This window comes from Sus scrofa, chromosome 2 (genome assembly GCF_000003025.6).
Source record: "Sus scrofa isolate TJ Tabasco breed Duroc chromosome 2, Sscrofa11.1, whole genome shotgun sequence".
NCBI classification, from domain to species: Eukaryota; Metazoa; Chordata; class Mammalia; order Artiodactyla; family Suidae; genus Sus; species Sus scrofa.
Genome location: NC_010444.4, coordinates 27164493 through 27186586, shown reverse-complemented (window position 1 = coordinate 27186586; position 22094 = coordinate 27164493). Strand labels below are relative to the sequence as shown.

Genomic DNA, 22094 nt, shown 5'->3' with positions numbered 1-22094 from the left:
GGCCCCGCCGCACGCGCCGCAGGCGCCCGCCCAAGGTCACCGGACCCAGCCGGCCGCCCAGCCAACGCAGGCTCAGTGACTCGGCTCCCCGCTCCGGTTCAAAATAAGACTTGTGGCCAGGACTAGATCGTTATGTTAAAACCCTGAAAACGGGAAGTTCGATGTTCCTCCTCCGATTTGTTATTGAAAACAAAAACACTAGGAAAATCCAGGACTTAGAATTTTTTTTAAACAAAGGAGGAAAATTCATATGACAATGTTTTTCAAAACGTTTCTGTGGGAGTGTTCTTGCGGCGCCGCAGAATAAGGAGCTTGTGTTGTTACTGCAGCAGGTAGAGTCACTGCAGAGGTGTGTGTTCCATTCTGACCTGGAAACTTCCACATGCCCTGGGCATGGCCAAAAAAATAAAAAAAATAAAAAATAAAACCCATATGTGTGCCCCATGCCAAGCTCCCACTTGGCCTGGCTGTAGTGTTATAAAGCCTGGCTACAGCCTAAGTCTCCTTTCTGCTCATAGGCTCCCGTACTTTTCAGCCACAGGCACGTCCGTACTTTTTTGGAACCAAGATAAAACTCTGTTGTGGTTTTCAAAGCTTATATTCATCAGTTTGGAACCAGAGCCACCATTTAGAATTGTCTTTATGTGACCATGTAATCTGAAGTTTCCATGTATCACTTTGTCACCACCCTCTTTATTACCGGCTTGAGGAGTGCCCTGGAAGAGAGAGTGGGGGAAAACAGCCCACACCTACAAATCTTACTCCAAGAGACTGATCTCTGTGAGGACCAGGAGATTCTCTGAGGATCAGAGTAAGAAAGTATGGATCTCAGGGCTGCTTATGCAGAGTGAGGAGGGGAGGAATTCTTGAGATAAGGTTCAAGCAGGGAAACCCCATAACTGAAAATGCCATGTGCCTTCTACCATGATCCTCTGATGGCTTTGGGATGTCAAGGAAGGAACTTTATTTGGTGCTGTCTTAATCTTGGTTTTTCTCTATACAAACAGGAGTCTCAGATCAGAAGGACCTGCTTTGATATTTAATGTGTGTCTGCTTAAATCAGCTAATACATGTATATACAAGAGCTTGTTTACAAAGCTCTTCCGCATGCATTTTCTATGCATCCTAAAAGCTCTTCCCTCCTTGAAACTCTTGGATTCTGAGATGCCGCTCTCCCCTAGTTTTGCATCCAGTTCCTTGACCTTTCATCTTGAGATTCTTTTTCATTACCCACTTGCTCATAACGTGGTCTCGCCAGGCTTGCACCAAGAATGATTGCTATTTGTGTTCCCTGAGAGACTACAGTGCACCTGTTTCGTTTTGCCTGGGGAACACAATTGGCTCCCATATTTACAGGTTCGGTATCGGTGGACTCATCCAATTGCAGAATCTGTGGTTATCAAGGGCTGGCTGTATTATCCAATTTTGTTACCTTTTATATAAGGAACTTGAGCATCTCCTAATTTTGGTATCCGTGGAGGTGCTGGAACCAATCCCCTGCAGATAGCAAGGGAGGGTGTGTGTGTGTGTTTGCAGATGATTTGCAAATTTTTATTCTCCAGTCCTGACCACTCCCTGGATCTTTATGTTCATATCCAGCTGATTGCTGGACATCATCTCTATGTCCCACAGACACACCTTGAATTCAAAATGTATTCAAATTTGAACTCATCTCCAATGTTCACTGCTTTTCCTGCAATTTTGTTTTCGTAAATAAAGTTCTGTACCTGGGAATCAACTTTGATTTCTTCCACTCCCACATCTGCGTATTTTATCATTTGGATACTTCAATTTCATCCTCTCTTCATTTTACTCCTACTGATACTGCCCTAATTCAGTTATGTAGCTTGTCTTTCTTGGGCCACTACAATCCCTTCACAGCAGGTTTCCATGCGGCCCATGTTCATGTCTGTGTCTCTTGCCCCTTTTCTACTACCCCGCTGGAGACCTGGCTGGTTTACCTCTCTAGCTTTTTGACTTTTTTTTTTTTTTTGCTTTTCATTTAATTTTTCCCTTTGCTCATCACCTTTCCTGTAAGTTGCCATCTTGCAGCCATCAAGTCTGCTAAGAATGGCAGAAGAGAAAGACGGAAGGAAACTGAAACATTGACTCCACTGGGCCACCTTATCAGCCCTGAACTCTAGTTACCTCTGACTTTTTACAAGAGAAAAAAAAATCCTTAAGCTACCTAAGCTGTTTGTTTACGTATCTGTCTCACCCTGATACATCAAACTTTAATGACTAAAAAATAGGTGGTGTTCTGAAGGGACCTCAGAGCCAGAAATGGGTTTCACGCCACCATAAGCACAGGCCAACCGACTGTTAGATTCCTATTCTGTGATGGGATCCCTATTCTGTGATGGGATACACATTCTTGAAAATGAAATAAAACACGAAGTTATTATCAACTGACCAATCATAACTTAGTATGCACTAGAGACTGTTCATTCAACACACAAGAGAACGTGAGTTTTGATGAGAAGATAAGCAAGCCTGCAGCATTCTGTGGAGCAAGGATTGGATGGGTTGGGTGGCAGGGGAGATTTGGAGTATCACGAGTACTCCGGGAACTGAGAGGAGAGGCCATTCCAAAAAGAGAAAGAGGAAAAGAACAGCAAAGGGATTCTGGGGTCAGTTTTGACTTCCAGCGTTAACTAGTTTTAAATTACTGCCTTATTGGGAAAGTTTGTTTTTCAAAATCCAGTGGGTTTTTTTTTTTTTTAAAGATAAGCAATAGAAGGATTTGGTAGACTGACGATATGCTATTTAAAGGGGGGGGGGGCAGGAAAAACTACTTTTTCCACTCCAGAACCTTTTGACATGTACCAATATGAAAGCAAAGTTTGCCTTCACGGTCTCGGATGGCAGCTGTTTAATCCTGTATATACTTCTTTCTACAATTTTCCCTACAAAATAAAACTGTTTCTGGGGAAATGCAAGGTGGAGTACTTGACAAGGTATAGTCAAAGCCAGGAAAGGACTTTGAATGGGCCTCTGGCAATAGGCCAATGAGTTTTGATCTCATCTTCCATCTTAAAAGGGAAGGCTTACTAATATTCGTTTATGGGAAATAGGCAATTACACAAAATATAGGATCAGAACCAAAAATCTGTTTTCAAAATGTGACTTTTTGATACCTGAAGGATTTCATTCCAAACTCTCAATTATATAATTACAAAAAAAAAAAAAAATCCATGTTCCAGGAAAACGTACTTAATCTTAACACAAAATTCATGTCACTTATCACAAAGTTAGACAGTCAAGTATATAAAGAGAAACAAAACGGAAGCAGTATTTACAAATTTAGACTACAGGAGACATCATGAAGGGCCTTTTGTTAATAAACAACACAATACATACTTTTACACACATTTCAAAAATGAGGCATCTATGAACAATATGATAAAGGGCATCGTGTTGAAGACTTTAAATTAAAGGTCATGTTAAAGATTGTAAATCAAAATCAAGGTTGGTAGAAGTGGAGATTAAATTCAAGGCCAAAGTCATACTGACAGACTTTAAATTCAAGGCTGTTGGGATGAAAACTCTAAAATTCAAGGATAGATTGTCTAAGAAAGGATATGAACAACTAGCATTCGAGCTATTTCGTCAGTGAGTTCCCTGTGAGTACAAAATATATAGGAACCACTACATGGATTAGCCTAATTACAAATTCTGTTCATTTCTAACTAACTTATGCTGTACGTCTTTTCACAGAATTATTCAGCCACACAGTGTCTATCCTTATGTAGGTATTTCTGCTTCATTTTCAATCCTTATTCAAACAACTCCCTCCCATGTCCACATTTTTATAAGTATAAAATATGTCAAAACAACCAAATGTCTGTTCCTTAGCTAGAGACCTCGTCTCCCATTGCCTTCTAGACGAGGAGGAAAAAAAAAAAAAATCCCTATTTCCTTCTCGACCTCAGACACACAAAACAAACCCAAACAATCTAATTCCTAAGGTAGCGTCGCATGGAACCCAGGGCCTGGCACACCATTTCATGCTAGCTTTCCTGCTGTAAGCTGAGAACAGTTTCGTTATTTACATTACTGAGCAATCTACTGGACTGGATTCATTCCAGGGCTGCTAAAAAAGGCGAGAGCAGCGGCGTCTCCGGATGGGAACATCAAAGACTCGCCGCCGCCGCTCCTCCTCGTCATCCTCATCGGACTCGTCCATATCTGCTGAATCGTCATCGTCCTCATCGTCCTCCTCCTCCTCTTCTTCCTCTTCCATCTCTTCATATTCATCCGGACCCATTTCCTTGAACGAGAAAACAATCTTTTGATAAGAACTCCCATCAGGGTTTTCAAAATCCTTATTTAAGGCAAAATCTCATTTCACTAGAATCTCAACAACTGGACATGCCAAATGTGAATTTGTAGAGACTTCTTAGAGAATTTTTCTCCTTTTCGACAGAATCTTATAGACTTTAATACATTTCATAATGCACACACTGACGCAGGATTCGAGAGCGTAACTTCTATCACACGTTGAAAAATGCTCGATGTGCTTGTAATGGGAAATATGGTTCATCAGTACAGTACTTATTTTGAGTATGGTGGTTGGTAGTTCATGCAAGGTAGCAAATGGCTCACTCCTAACAATCCGAGATAAAATTTTGCTGAATTTATTAATGTATTAAAAACCAATTCTTTATTAACTTACATGCTTACAGAAAAAAAAAGGATGTGAAAATATGAACAAGGTATGACCTCTACTGGTAACTTTTAGGTACTGAAAATGCGAAGGCCAGTAGATTTCTATGGAGCTCCTACTATAAAGAGGTATCATGTCACCGCAACCACCATCAGTAGCCACTACTTTAAAATTAACTTGTTGAAGTCTCTCAGGATAGGACAGGAAAGACGCTGAACATCCAGTATTGGAATGACCCTGGGAAACTTCAGCTCCTTTTAAGCACTGTCTGCAATGGAGTCTTGACTTACTCTGCTGTCGGTTTCCTCTCGCATACATTTGAGAGAAGCTGCGAGACTGGACAGAAGTCTGAACAGTGAGGAAGATCTAGATGGTAACATGGGAAGTGTTGGGAAACTTGGGAGGTGATGCAGCAAAAGTCCTTCCACCAAGGCTTTCATGGCATTGCACATGCAGCACCCCGCTACCCCTGAGATCTCGTCTCTAACCACTCTCCCCCGTGCACTAGCCTCCATGCAGTTCTTCAGACACACCGAGCACACGAGTGCTTGAGCACCTCTGTTCTTGGTGTTCTTCTGCTGGGAACATCCTCTGACCACACATCCACCTGGCTCCCTCTACTTTTTTCAAGTATGAACTCAATGTCACCGAGGCCTTCCCTGACACATTTTTATATCAGAACAACCCAACAGGCCACTCCTTAACCCCTTTCCGCTGCGTCTTCTCCAGAGCACTTATTACTACTTGACATAAACACAGGGTGTATTTGCCACATTTTGTCTCTTCCAACTAGAATGTAAATTCCAAGCCAGAGATTTTTTTTTTTTAATCTCCTCAACTTTCTTCTTCTTTTTTTATTTTTATTTTTATTGAAGTATAATTGACATACAACATGATATTCGTTTCAGGTATACAACATAAGGATTCAATATTTGTATACATTACAAAATGATCACAGTCAATCTAGTTAACATCCGTCACCATACATAGTTACAGAGCTTTTCTTCTTGTGATGAGAACTTTTAAGATTTACTCTCTTAGCAGTTTCCAAATATGCAACACGGTATTGTTAACCATAGTCCATGCTGTACATTACATCCCTGAAGGCAGAGATTTTGACCATATTCTCTGCATTTTCCCCAGCACCTCATAGGTACTCCATAAATATCTGCTCAGCAAGCAAATGAATTAATGTGGGAAAAAAATTTATCTTTAGGATTTGTCAAAGGAATCATCACTTAGGGTTTACTGTAATGCTAAAAAGAACAACAACAATCAGAAATATATACATAAATATAACAAATTTCATTACTTTTATCTTCTGATTTCTTTTAATTGAGGAAAGAAAGACTTAAAAATTCAGTAGAAGGTCCAAAAAAGGGGAGAGAATTAAGGCTTAGGGAATTCTGAAACATTAAAATCCAGGTAGTATGATTATTATCTTAAGAAAAAAACAAAATTAAATCAATGTAGCTAAAGAGGGAGATTGCTGATCTCTCAGACAAAAGTGTACAGACACACACAGTTGATGGAAAGAGGAACACATGGACAAGAATGGGAATAAATAAGCAGCAGGGGCCTCTAAAGTGTCCAAAACAAACTACCTAGACCAAGAAAAGGCTTACGACCAACCAAAAAAAAAAAAAAAAAAAAATTTACAGCGGCATTCAAAGTATAAGGCAAATGAAATATTAAGTATGATGATATATGGTTAGAGGACTAACAAAGAGAAAAACTCAACTTCCATTATCAAGAAAACTAATTTTTAAATAGGAAAGTTACAATGCAAATACAACACATTACAAATACAATCCCCATAGCCTCTTCCATGTTGATTAGAAATAAATCCAGAATGCTCATTTCGTTTTATTTTCTCATCCTTGAGAGAGAGAAAACATTTTTCATAAGGCAGAAAAATGGGAGGTTGGGAGGAAACTAAAACTCTAAATAAGTAAGAACATAGTTAAGAGAGGGTTGAACATGTAATGAGTTTATTATAATTTGAAATTTTAAATTTAAAATTTTGAAACTTTAAAAAAGGAGTAAGTAAATATTATAAAAATTCTCAGTTTTAATTTCCAACGTGATAAGTATCATATAACCCACATAATCAAGAGTTATTTGGAGGCCTCAATAATTTTTAAGAGCTTAAGGGGATCATGAGAACAAAAAGTCTGAGAACTATTTATCCTAAGGTAAAGACTACTTTATACTAACTCTAAAAACATTAAAAACAAGTCTCAAAACGATCGACTGGCCCAAGAGTAACTTAATTGTGCAAACTGCCTGCGCAAACGTCAACACTCTTTACACTGTAGGTCGGGAACATGTGACAACTTTAGGACAAGGAATATTGTCAGAGAGAGATTTTATAATAATAAAAGAAGCACTTCATTAAAAAAGACATAAACAATCCTGAACAGATTTGCATATAATTATAGAACTTCAAAATACACGAAGCAAATAAAAAGAAAAGAAAAACTCAGAATCGAAAAAAGAAATAGACAAAACTGTAATTATATGGCGATTACAATAATCATCTCTCAAAGAACAAAAATAAAAAAAAATCAGTAAATATATAGAAACTCGAAAAGCAGTCAACCAATTTTACCCCAAATAATATCCCCCCAAATATCAGAATATACATTCTTTTCAAATACACAAGGATCATTTACCAAGATAGATCATAATGCTGGGCCATAAAACATTTAAAAGGATTGAAATTATACACAATGAGTTCTCTAACCATAGCAAAATTAGAAATCAATAATCAAAGGAGAACTGGAGAAGCTCTAAATGTTTGGAAATTAATACACTTCTAAAAAAGACACAGATAAAAATTAACTTACAAGGGAAACTGAGAATATTTTGAATTAAATGTTCACGAAACACATCAAAATTTGTGAAATGCAGCTAAGACAGTGCTTAGCAAGAAGACCTAAAATCAATAATCTAAACTTCTGCCTTAAGAAGTTAAAAAAAGCAAATTAAACCCAAAGTAAGTAGGAAAGAAATATAGCTAACTCCAAAAATCTATGAAATAGAAAATGAGCAAATAGAGAAAATCAATGAAATCAAAAGTTGTTCCTTCAAATGATCAATACAGTGATAACCTCCCAGCTAAAGTGATGAACAAGATATAAATTACCAATATGAAGAACAAAACAGTACATATAATTTCAGCTCTTACAGCCAGTAAAAGGATATCGAGGGAATATTGCAAAAAACTTTATGAAAATAAATTCAACATTTAGACCAAGTGGAAAAATTCCTTGAAAGACACAAATTACCAAAAGTGAAACAAGAAACAGAAAATATGAATATTAAAGATATTAAATTCATATTTTGAAACTTTCCCACAAAGACAACTCCAGCCCCAGATGACTTCACTGGTAAGTCGTATCCAACATTTAATAAGACGATGATACGGATCTCACAGAGAAATGGGGTGGAAGACAGTTATAGGAAGCAGCAAATTCACAGCATTGGAAATATACAGTAGAAAGCATTCCTTCCTTCACTGGGAGGGAAGCAAACTTCACTTCCAAACCCAGGCTGTAGATTCTTTTCACCAGAACTACCACAAGTCTAATGGCCTCAGGTCTCATCATCATCCTTCTCTTTTCAAACTGGAGTGGGGAATGTTCAGCTCTAAGTCAGATTAGTATCATGTCTATCTTCCCAGACTTATTTTAGACCCACCCATCAGAGTCATCACAGGAGCCAGAGGACTTTTTCTTAACATTGGACACCTATAATTGGATTACATTCTGGGTATACAATTCATATTTTATTCCTATTGTATAACTGGAGCTTCGTAACTTGCTTTAATAATTTTATAGCCTATAAGATTAGGGTTACTGCTACACCTGTCATAACCCTAGACATGAGAGTTAAAAAAAATATATAACTTAGGAAATGATCCCAAAGAGAAACTACTAAAAGTACAAGTCTACCCATTACATCCTCTTTGTCATGATTTTATAGGATATTTGTATTATTTTACAAAATTGGGAATTTTATTTTATTTTATTTTTTTTGGTCTTTTTTTTTTTTGCCTTTTCTTGGGCCACTCCCGCAGCATATGGAGGTTCCCAGGCTAGGGGTCTAATTGGAGCTGCAGCCACTGGCCTACACCACAGCCACAGCAACATGGGATCCGAGCCGCATCTGTGACCCATACCACAGCTCACAGCAACACCAGATCCTTAACCCACTGAGCAAGGCCAGGGATCGAACCCGTAACCTCATGGTTCCTAGTCGGATTCGTTAACCACTGCGCCATGATGGGAACTGCCAAAATTGGGAATTTTAACAAAAACAATGTAAGACATTGTTTACCCCAGTCTTAATGACATAAAATAAAGGTGATTCTAAGTGGTCTAGGGTGGTGATTCTCATTAGGCAACAAAATTGTTTTTGAAAACTGGAAAAGACAATCAAGTTTTCAAGCCAGTAACTGCTTCATATGATACTGTACCATGGATACATGTCATTATACACTCATCCAAACCCAGAGACAACATCAAGGGTGAACCCTAATGTAAACTCGGACTTTGGGTGATAGTCATGTGTCAGTGGAGGCCCATCAGTCGTAACAGAGATGGCACTCTGGTGGGAGATGTTGATAACGGGGGAGGCTAGGCATGTGTTGAAGCAGCAGGTACTTGGGAGCTCTCTGTACCTTCTGCTCGGTTTTGCTGTGAATCTGAAACTGCTCTAAAAAATAAAGTCTATTTAAAGTAAACAACAAAAACGATAACAAAAAAACATTAAATAAACAACAAAAACAATGACAAAAAAACATTAACAATAAACAACAAAAACAATAACAAAAACATTGAAGAATACGGAGCCTAGTTTACGTATTATCCATCCCCCGCCCCGGCATATTTGTACATACCCCCTTCCCAAGACACTTCCCTCAAAATCTCTAGGGTTCTCTGGAATACCATTTACAAACTATTTGTCTGGCTAATCAGCAAAGACCCTCTACAGAGTTAATTCTACCAAGTCATGTAAATCAGCACCAGAGGAAAATTTAACCTACCAATCGAGCTATAGACACCCTGAATGTCGGACATGCCATATGGAATCGGGGAATGGCGACATTAAAGATCTTGTCTTTAAAGTAAAGAAAATGGAAGGTGTAATATCCTTCCATGTATCCTGATGTTGTAGAGAAAGTGGTACAACTTGTGTATTCATACACCCGGCCTGGGCTGATGATGGGAAATTCACCTGCAGAGAAAACAGAAAGAATAAATCAAAGCACACGATTTCCTTCTTCATCATAGCAAATAAGATAGGTCTTCTTTAAACTGCATTAAAGTAAATGCATAATTAGAAAAAATCTGAAAGGAAATATAACAAAACGTTGACAGTGATGGGATTATGAGTATTTTGACATTTTTTTCCCTACTCCCCTCACTCCTTATAGCGTGGGAGGGTGATATCTACTAGAATAAAAGCCAAAAAAGGAGAGGCATTAAAGACACCATCTTTAAGACATGGGTAATAAAAAGTGTCACAGACACCTGTTTAAACACAGACAAGAATCATCTAAATGTTTAAAGTAGAAAGAGAGTAAAACATAAAATTCTGAAGATGCATCTTGAGCATTTAGCCCAGACAAAATGGCAGTCACGAGAGGTCTTACTCCAATGGACTAAACGACAGAAAAAGAATTACAGCTTTCAAAAAACTCTTTAGCACTAGAACCCTCAACGAATTGATGAAAAATTCCTTTAAAAGACATGTAGAACATTAATTTATTTGTGGCAATTAATTAAAACAACTTTAAACTGAATTCTGCATGTGCTTAGGACCAGTAACAAAAGTGCGTAGCTTAAATAATGTTATTTTCCTGAAGCAAAACATAAAGGATCTAAGGGGCCAGAAATGCATGAAAAGCATAATTTTTAAAAAGCCAAATGTCAGTGGTAATCAGAGGCTAGAGATGATTGAAACTGACAAACAATAAAAAATCTGTGCTATTAGTTTCAAAATGTCTCCTGAAATTTCAAAAAGATGACCGCTATGAAATTTATTTCCTTTTTCTGCCCTATACCTTGTAACCCCACAGAATATGATACTGGGAGTTCCCACTGTGGCTCATTGGAAACAAATCTGAGTAGTATCCTTGAGGACACAGGTTTGATCCCTGGCCTTGCTCAGTGGGTTAAGGATCTGGTGTTGCCATGAGCTGTGGTGTAGGTCGCAGATGAGGCTCGGATCTGGTGTTGCTGTGGCTGTGGCGTAGGCCGGCAGCTACAGCTCCAATTTGGCCCCTAGCCTGGGAACCTCCACATGCCATGAGTGTGGTCCTAAAAGAAAAAAAAAAAAAAAAAAAAAAAAAAGGGGAAGAAAGAATACGATACTGAATAAACATTCGGGAAAAAAATTAAGAAGAGGAAAAAGCAGGGAACCTGTGTAGTCCACAGAATGGAAATTTAATCCCTAAATAATTGAGTTTGCTGTAATTTTTCAAAAGTTCATATTTAAAGTACTAACCTGATAAAATAACAATGCTTACATGTTATATTTATGCAGCAAAGTATCATAGTTAAGAGAAGAATCCAGAATCTACAGTATCTTTCACACTGACACATAGCTATTAAAAAGATGCAGTCTTTTCCACTAACCGCATCATGCATTTGACAAATGATGTATCACATATATATTTTCCAAAATGTCTTAGAAGCAATTGCTCTATAAACCCAAGTCTTGGGCTACATACCAACTACTCCAGGTCCTTGCACTTCTTCCACATCACCTTTAGCATTTGTTATTCTCCAGTAGCGACTGTCTAATTGACAAGCCTTCTCGGGAAGTGCATCTTTTGACATTTCAATCCTGGAGAGGAGAACGGGGTGGTAGAGACATGTTGGTTTCTTTTGTCTAAGAACGACAGTATTTGAGCTAAGACTATGAAAGGAATTTCCAAAGGAAGTTAAGAAACCCAACCCAAAGTCTGTGTAAATCATCTATTCCTGTAAATTCTCAAAGATACTGGCTTGATTAGCTGGATTTCCCCACAGAAATGCTTTCGTTCAATTTACACACTTGACTTTCAGTTAGGAGTAACCATCGGAGGGGCAACAGAAAAATTTACAGACACAATGGTGACAAAAATCTGTTGCTATTTGAATGAGGACCAGTGTGGGAAACACCTTCTAGAACATAGTGCCATAAAAAACTTGTTTTAAAAAAAGGGAGTCAGTCTTTCACTACGAGGCTGTGTAGCCCATCTCCCTTTTCTCCATTAGCTTCTAGAAAACTCAAAGCAAAATGGCACTATTTCATGCCTCCACTGTTCAGTGACCGTTTCCAATACTACTTTCTTTCTCAGAAAATCTGCTGAATTATTTCCCTTTCGAGTATCCTATAAGCATGTATAGGTGCTATTATTTTAAGCAGATCTCAATCTACGGCAGGATCTAAATTAGACAATTAAAACAACAAACATCTAGAGTTCCCATCGTGGCGCAGGGGAAACGAATCCAACTAGGAACCATGAGGTTGCGGGTTTGATCCCTGGCCTCGCTCAGTGGGTTAAGGATCTGGCATTGCCGTGAGCTGTGGTGTAGGTTGCAGACACGGCTCAGATCTGGCGTTGCTGTGGCTGTGGCATAGGCTGGCAGCTATAGCTCCGATTAGACCCCTAGCCTGGGAACCTCCATATGCCGCAGGTGCAGCCATGAAATGACAAAAGACAAAAAAACCCAAAAAAGCAGAAAATAAACATCTGTACAAGTGTAACTGGACATATCAAAGGCTGCATACAATACCAAAACTCTAAAATGCTTCCTGGTTAAATATACATTATTATTGTTTTCAGTATGTATATATGCATGTATATGTATTTTGAAAATACATATAATGTATCATAAAATATTTAAAAATATACCTAAAGACAAAGCATTCTTAATCTCTTAGGGTAATGAGTTGTCTTTATCTCACAGTCCAGAGTACTTCCTCTTTTTTTTTTTTTTTTTACCAGCTGCGCTTGCTGCATATGGAAGTTCCTGGGTCCTGGGCCAGGGGTCGAATCAGAGCTGTAGCTGTGACCTAAGTGGCAGCTTGCAGCAACACCAGATCCTTAACCCACTTAGTGAGGCCAGGGACTGAACCTGCATCCTCAGAGAGACAATATTGGGTCCTTAACCTGCTGAGCCACAAAGGGAACTCTCAGAATACTTCGAATTAAAGTGAGTTTAATATTTGTTTTTTATTTAACCAAATCCAGTGCTTAACGCTATGTCTATCTAACATGAAGGCTGTACTGAGTAAAAATCTATTACACTTTTTTTTTTGGCTGCACCCACAACATGCTTCCTGGGCCAGGGATCAAACCCTCACCACAGCAGCGACCCAAGCCACTGCAGTGGCAAGCCGGATCCTTAACCTGCTGCTCCACAAGAGAACTCCAGTTACACTTTTAACTGAATATAGAGGGGCAAGATAAAACTTAAATGCATGGTTTTATCTTGGGCAACTTCATAGCTCTTCGAATGCACTGTAACTCTAATATGACCTTTCATGATGATTATACCTTGGTGGTCCATCTCTCAAAGTACCTGGCATGAAACCTATTTTGAAGACATGACTTAGAGGTTGATATAATCTCAAGGTACTTTATAAACACTATATTGTAGACATTTTTTTGGTTATCCACCTACCTCCACATTTCAGCAAGAAGCTGCCTTTCAAAATGTATTTTATATATCATGTCAAATGGGGCGAGATAACAGCACATCCACAGCACATATCCCACTGTTAACTGAACGCTGACCCCATTTAAAATTCTCACCTGATTCGGTATGTGAAGAAATAGTGGGGCGGATGTACAGAGCTAAGCTCTGGCAGAAACGATGTGGAAACTGAAACTGTAATATCCCCAGTTGTTGCTACACAATCTGGATCGTGAACATATCTGGGTAATTTAAAAAATTAAACATTTTTAAAATCAACAAATGTCAATTCTGTAAGACAAAAACATTTAAAGACACAATGCAAAATAGTTTCTATTTTACTTTAGGATAAAAAATTTAAATCATGTTTGCCATCTTAAAGGTATATAGTCATTCTGCTTAAAAGAAAACTAGGAATTACAAACTAGAAAACCTTGAAGTTTGAATCAGTAATGAAGGTCATCGGGATTCAACAATCAGTGGTTCAAATAATGGATCAGTAACTAACTTGGAAAATAAAATAGCTTATCTCAGTTTTCAGAGCTAAGGAAACTTTGGGGACATCTAAAAACCCAGCTATGCCCTATAAACGGTAACTCTAACAATAAGAATGTGTTGGTATGTTATTCTATAGGCCTCTGGTGTATGATTAATCTATCATTTCTGCCAACCAGGCTACTGTGAACCAATATGACTTCTAATACCATCTATAGTACCTGAATGTTCCATTTAGAGATAATAAATAATATTCTCTAAGAGTTAATAGTTACTGACTTGCTATTCACAGTAAATCCATTAATTGGCAAATAGCTCCCTCCCCCAAAAAACTATGTAACTACTATAAAGCCACAGCTTCTAAATCAAAATTATTTTCTTCTCTTGATTTTCTAAGATGAAAAAACCTGGCTTATCAATTGTTTGGATGTTTTGGCTTTAATGTGAGAATAAAACCGTGAGATTTAAGATGAAATGGTCTGTTATTAACTTTCTTGGGAAACTTCATCTTATGATCTGTAACTGACATTTTTTTCTGATTTATAATCATTCCAATCCAAAAAGCCCCAAGTGACATACCTGAAAATTTGGTCTCTGATGATAGGGAAACCGCCAGATACAACATTGTTGACATAAGAAGTAAACCAGTCAGTAAAAGTAGCACCTATAAACAAAGAAGGGGGAAAAAAGAGAAAAGGACACGCAATTTTAAAAAATCTATACAGGAAACAAGGAAGAAATGATAATTTCTCTATGCTTAAGGTGTGACATCAAAACCAGAAACATTTATAAATAGCATTCTACTAATCCTTTTTTTCTTTTTTCTTTCTTTTTTCTTTTTTTGCTTTTTCGGGCCACACCTGCAGCATATGGAAGTTCCCAGGCTAGGGGTCAAATTGGAGCTACAGCCTACACCACAGCTCATGGCAATGCCAGATACCCAACCCACTGAGCAAGGCCAGGGACCAAACTCGCATCCTCATGGATCCTAGTCAGGTTTGTTAACTGCTAAGCCAGGGAGGGAACTCCTAATCCTTTATTATATAAACTTTTATCCTCAACTTTTATCCATTTTATTCCCAACTACTTTGCTAGGGAATCCTCCAACTACCTTCAAGTTACTTTTTACACTTATAACTAAATAACTGACTTTTAAACTTACAAGGATGAAAACCCTTCTGTCTATAATTTCTAGAACACAGGGAACAAAGAAGATAGTTAGATCTAGGAAGAAACTACAGAAAAAGTATCAGCACCTATCTTGAGATGGTGAGGGTCCATCTGGTCCGGGTACATCCTGACTCATACACAAAATTCTGGCAGAAGCCAGGCTCAGTCTCCACATCTAAGAGGGGTACAGCACTGTGGGGTTCTGGGCATCAGGCCATCCCAAAGTGGTCGCGTTGTACTACTACAGATTCAAATGTACAGTGGTCTTCCATATTCTCAGTGACCAGCTTGAAGCAGAGAAGAATGACTGGAATAGTTCAATCCAGACCACATCCATGATCTAGTGACTGGATCCACCACAAGTATTTACATGAATTATGCTGCGTCTTCTACGTAATACAACACAATGTTATCAGACCCCCATTAATTACTGTTAATATATTTCGGTGCCCACCACACATTAGTCCCTTAATCCATGTTGCAATGAGTTTCTTCATGATGTTGTTTTTGTTAACCCTGCACTCTGCCACACTGAATGGCAGATGCTAAATTTACTTAATTATTCTATTTAGGGCATGACTGAAGATATAATTTAAGCTCAAGTCCGATGGTATAGAGCTTTAAAATTTTAAAGGTATCTGGAGTTCCTGTTGTAGCAGGTGAAGAACCCAATATAATGTCTCTGCGGATACAAGTTAGATTCCCAGCCTCACCCAGCGGGGTTAAGGATCTGGCTTTGCCACAAGCTGGGTGGTGGTGTAGGCCTCAGCTGCAGCTCTAATTTGACTCCTGGTCAAGTAATTTCCATATGCCACAGGAGCAGCCTCAAAAAAAAAAAAAAAAAAAATTATAGGTATCAATTGAGGGAAGGTAAACTACAATAGTTTACTCTTTTCTCAGTGTCTACTAATGGCCCACTTTGACCCCTTATTTATTAAATGCTACTGAATTCAAATGGTCACTGTTCATCTATCCACTCTGAGCAAGATATCAAGGGGCCATGTGAATGTTATTAAAATTCATAGATGGTACAATTCTCTGTTTTGAGAGCTACTAGTTTCCCTGTAGAATTTAAAAAACCATTTTGTATAGTTCATGAAATAAAATGCTATGCAAGAAAAAAAAATATCCTAAGATTTACATAAAAAGAGAAATTAGCATGGTATATTTAGTGAACCTGAATTTATTACAATACCAACCAAAGTATGTTCTTTAAAAGGACAAAATTTTCCATGCAGACTTCACCTCTAAACTTGTCTGTATACAGATTCCGGTTCTCTTTTACTTTTTTAGGGCCACACCCGCAGTATATGGAAGTTCCCAGGCTAGGGGTAGAACTGGAGCTGCAGCTACTGGCCTAAGCCACAGCCACAGCAATGCAGGATCTACGCTGCATCAGAGACCTATGCCGAAGCTTGTGGCAATGCTGGATTCTTAACCCACTGAGCAAGGCCAGGGATCAAGCCTGTATCCTCATGGATACTAGTTGGGTTCTTAACCCATTGAGCCACAACAGGAACTTCAGATTCCTGTTTTCTTAAATATGAATTAATAAGGTACTGATCACCAGAAGATTCCATTTTATATTATACCAAAAATTCCAAGAAAGTCAAACATAACTGAATCAAGATGTAATAATAGTCCACCTTTTAAAGTAAGCTCATATCTTGGAATTCCTTTGATAGTCTTGAGATTTTATCAAGGTAGTAGAAAGTCAGATCAGATACTTACACATCTTTCCTCCTGGCACTATCCTCCCAGCTCATTTCTTCCAGTGCATCTCAAATCTTTTGCTTTGTGCTCTCACTGTAGGAGAAACCCCAACTCCCAGAATAGTATTCTCAGCCCTAGCACTCTGCTATCGTGGTGGGGTCTTCCACCATGTCAGACCAGTAGCAAACTAAGAGTAAGAAGCAGTGCGGCCTAAGCCCAGAGGGTGCTTAACTTAGAAACCACAGATCACAGGAATCAGGGTGATTTTAAACACTAAGTTTAAAAGTGTTTTAAGACTTACTACATAGGGGTGAGAGCTTCTTAATGTTGTGAAGTATACCACAAACCTAGAATATGCCATCGTTGGGATACACAGACACTTAGATTCTGTGCAAGGTTCCAATTAGGAGATACAATTACATACAGATGCCTTAGCCTGGAAGGCCCCTTTACTATTAATAAACAAGGATGTTTAATATGTGTCAGAAATGCCTTTAAAAACCAGAATGGATAGTCAGGAAACTTCTCTTATGTGAGCAAAACCTAAGCCGAATAAGAATGGATGGACAGCAAAAGGGGTGAGCTATACTCATATACAAATTAAGTTGTTCTCAAAATCCTGTGAAAAATAAACTCTTAAGGCCAAGGAAAGCCAGGTGTGCCAAGAAGTTTATAGGCCCCAGTTTACGAGTCTCTGAAGACTGCTGTTCTGAAGTCTCTGGTGTGACTGATCAGTCTTTTACTATAGCACTGACACCAAAAGAGAAAAAATATAGCTATTTTATGTATCTACATTCCTAATTATGTATTAATGTGTATTATGTGTATTAATGTGTATTATGTAAAATGCATGTGTGTATACAGGGAATTATATACACATTCCAAAAAATTCTTTACAATTCATTGTTCTACAGCAGAGTCCTAAGAGCACAAGGTTGTATTCGGCATGGCTTTTTTCCAAATAGAAACCGAAGTCAAATAATGTACAAGAGCAATTTTTATTTTGGGCATGCAGAAGTTCTTGGGCCAGGGATCAAACCCACACCACAGCAGTGACCCAAGCCACAGCAGTGACAATACCAGATCTTCAAGCCACTGTGTCACAAGAGAACTCCAAGGGCTATTTTAATGAGAGTCTAGGTATATTACCTTATAAACTAGCAAGCTTTAAGAAATACAAATATGGGGAGTTCCCATCGTGGCTCAGCGGTGACGAATCCAACTAGGAACCATGAGGATGCAGGTTTGATCCCTGGCCTCGCAGTGGGTGGGAGATCTGGCATTGCCGTGAGCTGTGGTGTAGGTTGCAGACGCGGCTCGGATACCACATTGCTGTGGCTGTAGTGCAGGCCAGCGACTACAGCTCTAATTCAGCCCCTAGCCTGGGAACCACCATATGCCATGAGTGTGGCCCTAAAGAGACAAAAAAAAAAAAAAGAAAGAAAAAAGAGGAGTTCCTGCCATGGCGCAGTGGTTAACGAATCTGACTAGGAACCATGAGGTGTGGGTTCGATCCCTGCCCTTGCTCAGTGGGTTAAGGATCCGGCATTGCCATGAGCTGTGGTGTAGGTTGCAGACGCGGCTCGGATCCTGAGTTGCTGTGGCTCTGGCGTAGGCTGGTGGCTACAGCTCCGATTAGACCCCAAGCCTGGGAACCTCCATATGCCGAGGGAGCGGCCCAAGAAATAGCAAAAAGACAAAAAAAAAAAAAAAAAAAAAAATCATTTAAAAAAAAAAGAAAGAGAAATACAAATATAAAATTGCCAAGTAAGTGAAGAGTTTTTACCCACTGAATTTTACCAGAAAGAAGGGAAAAAGACGACTTTTTCCTCTTACCTATGATAAACATGTCAATAGCTGCTGGATTCCGAGCCATTTGGTCCTAGGTGGGAAAAAGAATATTGCAATCAAGCAAAATACGTATTTTTAAATTCCCCATTGTCCATTATCTGTATCCTCCCTGGATACAAGGCAAAACAGATAACAAATAACAAGCACTTTAACCAATACTCAGACATTCCTCACACTTTTCAGTTCCCTTATCATTTTTATATTCAGGCTCTTTCTATCAAGTCCTTAGAGGAATAGCCATGCACTTCTCAACAAAAGTTAAAATGCATACACACTGCTATTACCATTACAATGAACTAAAAAATTACCCTTCAGGAAAACAATTAGAAAGTTAAAACTGTGAGAGGATATATGGCCTATGAACCCAGAGGGCAGGGTTTTGTATTCAGTCAAGGGACTTAAAGGATTCTAGATTAGTCACTTCTCTCCGCAAATGGAGAGACCAAGTCATCATCCTACAACCTTAAGGAGGTATCAAGTTAAAACTTAAGAAAAAAAATCAAAAGCTATATGAGCGCGTTAAAAAATTTAAATATTATATGGAGTCACATGTGAAAAATAGTTTCTATTTTAAATTCCTCTTTTAAATTAAAAGTTCAGGAGTTCCCGTAGTGGCTCAGTGGTTAACGATTCGGCATTACTGTGAGCTGTGGTGTAGGCTGCAGACTCGGCTCAGATCCCTCCATGCTGTGGCTGTGGTGTAGGATGGCAGCTACAGTCCCGATTAGACCCCTAGCCTGGGAACCTCTATATGCTGCAGGTACAGCCCTAAAAAGACAAAAGACAAAAAAAAAAAGTTCACATCTAGGCAAAAATGAAGGCAGAAGGTCTGCAACTGAGGAATGACAAAGCTGAAGAAATAAGAATGAAACCAAATGCCATATTTTCTGTGCTTACATTTAAATTATAGCAAAAGCCTCCTAAAATTGATCTACATTTTTCAACAACTCAAATACCTACTGAAGAGTTTAGAAGTTTCTATTCCACTCAGAAGTAGAATCAAATGCTGTCCAAAAGTTTTTTTTTTTGTTTTTTTTTGTTTTTTGTCATTTTATGGCCACACCCACGGCATATGGAAGTTCCCAGGCTAGGGATCGAATTGGAGCTGCAGCTGCCTAACTACGCCACAGCCACAGCAACGCCAGATCTGAGCCTTGTCTGTGACCTACACCACAGCTCATGGCAAGGCCCATCCTTGACCACCTGAGCGAGGCCAGGATCGAACCCACATCCTCATGGATCCCAGTTGGGTTTGTTACCGCTGAGCCATAGTGGGAACTTCCCAAAAGCTACGTTTTTTAAATTAGAAGTTTATATTGTAATTAATCACTTCAACAAAAAGCTCATTAGCTTTCCTTAAACTTAAAATGCCTTAACACAAATCACAGCTTCCCCTGTGTCCATACAACAGTTTGTATAGTTTATCCATTGGTAACATTTTTGCATTCCAGTGCCATTGCATTAGAGTAGGAGCCCTCTAGTTAGGTAGGTCTACAGTCAAACTGCATAATACTCGATACCCGTTCTACAACCCTGAAAATTCCGAATGCACATTTTATACATTCATCAGAACACATCTTAGAGCCACATTTAAACACACTTCCCACTTACCGGACATTGGTAGAAGACTTCATTTTTGTTTCTGCCCTCCGCAGCTTCCACTGCTATGTACTGACTCAAACCAGTGTGTATGCAAAAAGTCAAAGGGAGACAGTACTTCAGTCCCTGCCTCTGCTGGAACCCTCCAGCAGCCGTGTCGACATCTAACAAGTCCTCGGAACGATAGTGATTGGACAGCGCCATGCTTCCCAACAACCTGAAAAATTGAATCAACTGCCATCTTTTTGAGGAATAATAATTCCACATTGACACGTTGCTAAGAACTGATTAACACATCAGTTCTACACCAGGAATATCCAAAGCACTACAATTTCTATACATATTAAATTCAAACTCTTGAGTGAAAAGATACTGATTTAAACTAAAAGGTAAATGTCTAAACTGTCTAAATGTCAACCTTCTAAAAAGAAAAATAATTGTATTGCTGTCAAAAGTCTTTTTTTCTTTTCTTTTGTCTTTTGTCTTTTTCTAGGGCCACACCCGTGGCATATGGAGGTTCCCAGGCTAAGGGTCTAATCAGAGCTGCAGCTGCCGTCCTAGGCCACAGCCACAGCAACACTAGATCCCAGCCGAGTCTTCGACCTATACTGCAGCTCAAGGCAATGCCAGGTCCTTAACCCACTGAGCAAGGCCAGGGATTGAACCTGTGTCCTCATGGATGCTAGTCAGATTCGTTAACTGCTGAGTCAGGACAGGAACTCCTCAAAAATCTATCTTGCCAGAGTTCTTCTATCTCATAGTAAGTTAAGGATCCTATGTTGTCACTGCAGCAGCTTGGGTCACTGCTGTGGCTTGGGTTTGATACCTAGCCTGGGAACTTCCACAGGAAGTTTGGCTATGGGCACGGCCAAAAAAAAAAAAAAAATCCATCTTACCATATTTTGCCAATATTTTGTGATGTGATGTGTGTGTGTATGACTAATTTAATGTTTAAAGGGGTAAATTCTCTGAAACCTTTATCTCTTTTTTTCTTTTTAGGGCCACACCTGCGGCAATATGGAAGTTCCCAGGCTAGGGGTCGAATCAGAGCTGCAGCTGCTGGCCTACACCACAGCCACAGCAATGCCAGATCCGAGCCACATCTGCAGCCTATGCTGCACTTTGCGGCAATGCTGGATACTTAACCCACTGATGGAGGCCAGGGCTCGAACCCACATCCTTACAGACAATATGTGGGATTCTCAACCCACTGAGCCACAATGGAACTCCTGACACCTTTATCTTGATTCAACCTTTAGCTTACCCTAGCCTACCAGACAGTATAAATGGAAGGCAGCTGAAATCTCATCTTGCATAAACTTGGCATGGGTGGGGTCTAAATGCATCTCACGGTATAGGGATGAGAACAACAGAGGTGTTGGTCCGTGATGAGACTTCCATCCTAAGTCTCACTGTGTGGGCTATAGGTAGATAAAAATCTCTGGGTTGAAGTCAGCACCTGTTTGTCAGGTCAATTCTGAGCAACTCTTTTAATAAAAAGTTCTCTCCTGTCTGTTCTTAAAATATGACGAATTTTCCATTTGGTGAAGTTTCAGTTTGACAGGAAAATAGAGAGGGGCGGGGAAGGCAGTGATTTAGGCTTTTCTAGTCCTAACTGCCCAATAGTTGACTTGTGAGTACTGTCTTGCCACCCTGGTCTGACCACTTTCTAGATTCCCTGTACTCCCTCGGCTCTTATCTAAAATGGTAACAGTGCCTCATGGGACTCTTCACACCCAAAGAGACACCATGTTCCCATAAGAATAATACAAAGTTCTCCCTAAAGTCCTACTGGCATCTCACAAGTGCAGTGACTCTGAAACAGCTTCATTTCATAAAGGAACAAAAAGAGTAGAACCATTCAAAGCATATGGCTTTTCAAACTGTGAGTGAACTTGACAGTTACT

The 22094-nt window shown here is 39.1% G+C and overlaps 1 protein-coding gene across 1 annotated transcript in view; it reads right to left on the bottom strand.

Moving 5' to 3' along the window:
* FBXO3 (F-box protein 3) overlaps positions 3091 to 22094 on the bottom strand; it is a 37090-nt gene continuing 18086 nt past the window's right edge. Inside the window, exons 5-11 of the mRNA XM_003480711.4 lie at positions 20200 to 20404; positions 18574 to 18619; positions 14434 to 14518; positions 13479 to 13601; positions 11406 to 11521; positions 9717 to 9907; positions 3091 to 4270 (exon numbers count right to left, since the gene is read on the bottom strand). Of these exons, the coding sequence (XP_003480759.3) occupies positions 4094 to 4270; positions 9717 to 9907; positions 11406 to 11521; positions 13479 to 13601; positions 14434 to 14518; positions 18574 to 18619; positions 20200 to 20404 (943 nt within the window). The 3' untranslated portion in view covers positions 3091 to 4093. The remainder of the gene's footprint in view (positions 4271 to 9716; positions 9908 to 11405; positions 11522 to 13478; positions 13602 to 14433; positions 14519 to 18573; positions 18620 to 20199; positions 20405 to 22094) is intronic.